Source organism: Nansenia antarctica, assembly GCF_963989245.1.
Source record: "Nansenia antarctica genome assembly, chromosome: 3".
Classification (NCBI taxonomy): Eukaryota; Metazoa; Chordata; class Actinopteri; order Argentiniformes; family Microstomatidae; genus Nansenia; species Nansenia antarctica.
Window position 1 is genome coordinate 52,926,454 of NC_137688.1, and position 5,086 is coordinate 52,931,539.

General features: G+C 45.6%; 1 protein-coding gene across 1 annotated transcript; it reads right to left on the reverse strand.

Annotated features, from left to right (window-relative positions):
* Positions 1–2,740: 2,740 nt before the first annotated feature.
* On the reverse strand, positions 2,741–5,086 carry sox7 (SRY-box transcription factor 7). The gene is made up of 2 exons (XM_080526855.1): positions 4,852–5,086; positions 2,741–3,735 (listed from the first exon to the last, which is right to left on the reverse strand). The coding sequence occupies exons 1-2, from the start codon at positions 5,078–5,080 to the stop codon at positions 2,768–2,770; spliced, it is 1,197 nt and encodes a 398-aa protein (XP_080382981.1). The 5' UTR covers positions 5,081–5,086; the 3' UTR covers positions 2,741–2,767.

Here is a 5,086-nt window from a genome sequence, read left to right on the forward strand (position 1 = left end):
TTGTTTACCTGTTTTCTTTATTTTTGGCATTGTCCGTCACATTGTCTCTGATAAATATATTAGCAGACTGAGATAAATTGTTGTGGTTCAAAAGGTCTGTTAGCGGATAGTTATGAAAAAATGAACAAAAAACATATTGTGTATTGTAAATGTGTCCCAATTCTGAAATAAACTTTATGGGAAAAGACTCATTGGCAGGGTGATATGCTGTAGGCCTACTGAATGTGTTTGTAATTTTCCTTGTTACAATGCCCTACCCCCAGGGCTGTGGGAGTGCTTGTTGGGACACCGCGGGGAGTCTTTACCGGGGGAAGGACCGTGGCTTGACCCTGAAGGTGCCAGGGCTGATGCTCCAACAAAGCACCCCCCCGCGCGGGCGTACGCGCCTGCCTGGAGCGAACCGGTCCTTCGACCCCCACATCAAAAACACCATCTCCCTCTAACAGACCCTCCACAGAGCACTCAGCCCTATTAGAAGGGTAATGATCTCACCCTGGGAAAATGAGCCAAGTGACTCTCGGGCCACAAACACTGGCATATGATGAATGTTGTCATTCTAGGCGATGCAATCAAATTCACCTGGAGCACTGTGTGTAGGTGTATAAAAGGCATGTATTGGGCAATGGGAAGGAGGGTTATAATAACTGAATATGTGTTTACCCGTAAGTGTTGTTGTCATAGGCACGGACATTCTTTTCAGAGGGCAATTCAGACTGATCTGACAGAGTAAGAAATCTGTGTCCGGCTGAAAGAGAGAGTGTGTGTGTGTGTGTGTGTGTGTGTGTGTGTGTGTGTGTGCGTGTGTGTGTGTGTGTGTGTGTGTGTGTGGCCCCGAGGCCCGCCGAACCAGGTCAACAAGGCCTCCCTCCCAAATCTGCGGGCGTAAGATGCTAATCAGCAAGGCCGCGTTTCCTCCCACTAGCCGAACAGCGGGTTCCCGTCCCTTGCTCGGCTCTTTAATGCGGGGCCCGGCCAGGCCCAAACATCCTGACGGAGAGAAGCTTTTCCCTTATCAGGCAGGAAACACCGCTCCTCCGGCACATCCTCTTTACAAGAAGCGCGACTCAACCGTTCCCAAAAAACGCAGGAAGACCAGCCAGACTCCAGGATTTGTCAAAAGCCCCCCGAATTCCTTTTATCGAAAGAGAAGAATTCTAGAAAAAAAAGACGAAAGACAAAATGAGGAACGTGTAAAACAGTCGACGGCCCCCAGATTTATTTATTTATTTATTTCATGCAGATTACGAAAGGTCTGCATCAGCAAGATAGAACGTGGGGTGAGGAGGGGGGGATCCAGTGTGCTTAAGAAAGGCACCCAGAATAAGACTCTGGGAAAACAAAGGATGGTTGAGATGGAGGTGGGAGGCGGCGGTTGTGCCTGTTTTACACTAATCCTCTGAACCCGGTGAAATTAAAGCGGGTGGAGAGATGGGGGGGGGGGGGGGGGGGGGTGGAAAGAGAGGTAGGGAGTAGGCAAGAGGGCGACTAGCTGGAACACTGCATGGTAGAGTCCGAAATAGTCCGAACAGCCATCGGGGCCAGGACATTGTTGTGACCAGTAGCTAGTGTTCCTCTTGGTTTATTCTTGCAGCAAACATTTATACAAATCTGTGCTTGATTCTATTAAATTAGATCAAAATTATTTACTTCACTGCTATTTGTGCCCTGTAAAGTTTCCTTACAATTCCTAACAAAGCAAGACTGGATATATAAGCTATCAAATTTGGTCTGTTGATGATAGGAAAAATCTGGGGTATTTTTCCCATTTCACTTTATTAAATCATGCGTTTAGATTGCAATAGTGCGAAAGAAACCAAGTGCTAATTCAAGTGTAATTTGGAGCCATTTTAATTTGCTATGCTGTTTGTTCATAAGACCCAATAAGGATGAAAGTGTATTCTTTCTGGGGGGAATCCTAACTCAAGATCTGTGCACATAACTCTTAAATCTTGCATTGATGTCAATAGGAAATGTGCACAATGATTTGAAACGTGCGCTCCAGTTAGGATTCCCCCTCTATGAGCACCCATAAAGATATCCAAAAAGGCTTTGGCATACGATGCTGCTAGTCTGTCAGTGTGTGGGCATATCCAAGTAGAAAAATATGTCAATATAAAAGTGGAACTTTATTTTAAATTAATTCAATTTCACAAACCTAAATCAGCATACAGTCATAGTTATTATTATTTTCATTGTAAAGATTATGATTATATATTAAGTACTTGAAAAGAAGAAGTATATAAATGTATTTTCTTCATAATACAGTCAGGAAGAATTGCATAAGAAATGTCCATCTAAGCCTCATTCAAATACAAACTACTGAGGTAAAATCTCCCAACTAATGGAGAGGACAAATACAAACATTCAAACAGAAATAATTGATAATAGCATTAAGTTTAGCATTTATGCAAAACATCAAAGTACTTAAATTAGCTTAAGAGCATCTGTACATGCCTCAACGGCAACAAGTGGAGACAATTTACAATTGGACAAGGAGTCTGTCCGATTGATATTCTGTTTTGGGAATTCAATGAAAGCGACAAATTATAGTGGTCTGTGTGTGTGTGCATCCCTGAGGTGTCCATTAAAGTTCCTTCTCACACTCAATGTATATTTTTCTCTCTTTCTGTTCTCCAACTTTCCTTGTTCTTCCTTTGGCCCCCAAACAATCATATTGCTATGTGATTGGTCCTGGTTTTGACCCATCTTGAACCCATTGTCTCTGTCAGGTCAGTTACAGGTGCGATGGGTGCAGTGGTTGAGCTCTCTAAGAGATTCCGTAGTTGTTGTAGTAGGCGGCTGTGGCATCAGCCAGCACCGAGATTAGGCTGGATTCTATGGTGCTGCTGGCACAAGTAGACGCCGATGTCACCTGGATGTGTCCCGTGACCGTCATGGCTCCCTGCTCTGGATGGTACCCAGTGGAGTTCAGGTACTGGTCAAACTCGTTGCGGTCCACCTCACCCAGCAGTTCCGTCTGGCTCAGCTGATCCAGCGTCTCCAGGTGTCCCTGCTCCGGAGGGGGAGAGAGCTGCCCCAGGTGGCCCATGTGCCCCTGGTGTCCGTGATGGTGGATCTGGGAGAAGGAGGGGCTGTAGTAGGACAGTGGATGGCAAGGGAACAAGGCCCCACCACTCCCGACTTGGGACATGGGGATGTGGCCCAGGTGTGTTCCACAATGGAGTGAAGTTTGGGGGTACTCGGGCTGGTAGGGGGGCGGGCTGCCCATGTGGAGAGGGGTCTGATGGTGCTCCTCCGGGCAGGAGGCAGACGAAGAGCAGGAGGACGAGGCGCCGACGGAGGACGGGTAATAGGAGGAGGGGTGCTCGTGGTCCATGACGTCCAGCGGGGACATCTCAGGTGGGGTGGGCAGGCCGTAAGGGTAGGTGTCGAAGCTGCTGTTGGAGCTGTTGGACGGGTCGCTGAAAGACCTCACAGTGGACAGAGACACAGGGCTGGGGGAGGAGAAGCCACCGCTGCCACCGTGAGCAGCGTCCTCGTCCTTGTCCAAGGGGTGACAGAGGCCTCTGGGGTCTGGGAGAGCGTTCTGGTCAGGGGCGAGGCTGCCCAGGAGGAACCCGGGGTCCACGCGCTTGCAGATACGCTTCAGCTGCTTCTTCCTGCGAGGCCGATACTTGTAGTTGGGGTAGTCTTGCATATGCTGCACCCGCAGCCTCTCTGCCTCCTCCACATAGGGCCTCTTCTGAGGAGGGGTCAGGGCCTTCCAGGACTTGCCTGTATGCGAAATTAAGCACAGCACTTGTTTAGTTTATTATCCACAATGAGCACTTTTTCAGGTTAATATTATGAATCATAGTAAATAGTACAGTACGTAGTATATATCTTTATACAAGGTGATATGGTATCTTGTATGATATGACGTGGCATGACATTAATAAAGATAAAGATAGATAAGGATGTATATAACAAAGTAAACTTGTGGTAGGATATCTACAAACTGACTTTTGCCTTTTCAAGTTAGCACAACACGGGCTTTAGGTATCATTAAGTAGGCCTACGCCTACTAGTACTGTATTAAGATAAAGTATTCCTCTAAATGTACAGTGTAACGCGGTATACAATTCTCTTTGTCAAAGAGGAGCATCATTTGAATGAAATAATTAACTACCAGTAGACTCTCTGCAACTAAAGCACTATTTTCTATTTTCGAACCTTCAATTCAACGGCGTATGGAAATGTCTTACTGTAGTGAACCAAAACTTAGATTTAGCAATTTACCCAATGGTTTACATGCTTTTGCTAAACTTAAATTGGCAAAAGACACTTCTGAGTGATGGTCTGCACCATACGCAACAATACAGACCCGCGAAAGAGGAGCTCTATGCTTAGTTTTACGCACGACGTGACACACAGGGCTACTGATACCGTTGTAGAGAATGTGTGAAATGTAATTGATTTCGTTAACTCGAATTAGCGAACTTCCATTCGCATTTATGACAATTCAGATTTCGTGAGGAACTATTCAATTCAGGAGATATGTGGATGATGCTCAAATTCGCAAACGTCTTTTTGACGTTTTTATTTAGGTTTTTCTTCCTTGTAATTATAATGTCATGGTTTGATATGTTAATACTTGAGTTAACATAATGAAGCAACTTTGAGAAGTTGTGGGCTATGTAGAGGAGCACATTTTCTGCTTTGACAAGTAAGCCAATGTTTTTATTGGTTATTGATATAATAATATATGATTATATAATAAAAGGAGAAGGAGAAGAAGAAGAAGAACAACAACAACAACAACAACAGAAACTATAATCATCATAATAATAATGATAATAATAATACATTGACAATATGTTTTATATGTATGCAAATAAACTTTAATCTCACCCAACATCTTGCTGAGCTCCGCATTATGCAGGTCGGGATTTTGGACAGCCAGGCGCTTTCGTTCATCTTTGGCCCAGACCATGAAGGCGTTCATAGGTCGTCTGATGCGCGGCTCCGACGCCTTGTCCGCAGGAGTCCTGTGCGAGCTGTGTCCGTCGGGCACGTCCCCATCTCCCGCGGACTCGAAGCTCTCCGGCCACGACGAGTACGCGCTGATCAGGGCAGCCATCTGCGC

What these genes read in the sequence shown, in the direction of transcription:
- sox7 (XM_080526855.1), bottom strand. Translation starts at nt 5,080, where the DNA reads ATGGCTGCCCTGATCAGCGCGTACTCGTCGTGGCCGGAGAGCTTCGAG. An exon ending in GGAGCTCAGCAAGATGTTGG is followed by an intron (nt 3,736 to 4,851) that starts GTGAGATTAAAG and finishes TTTCGCATACAG; the next exon opens with GCAAGTCCTGGAAGGCCCTG.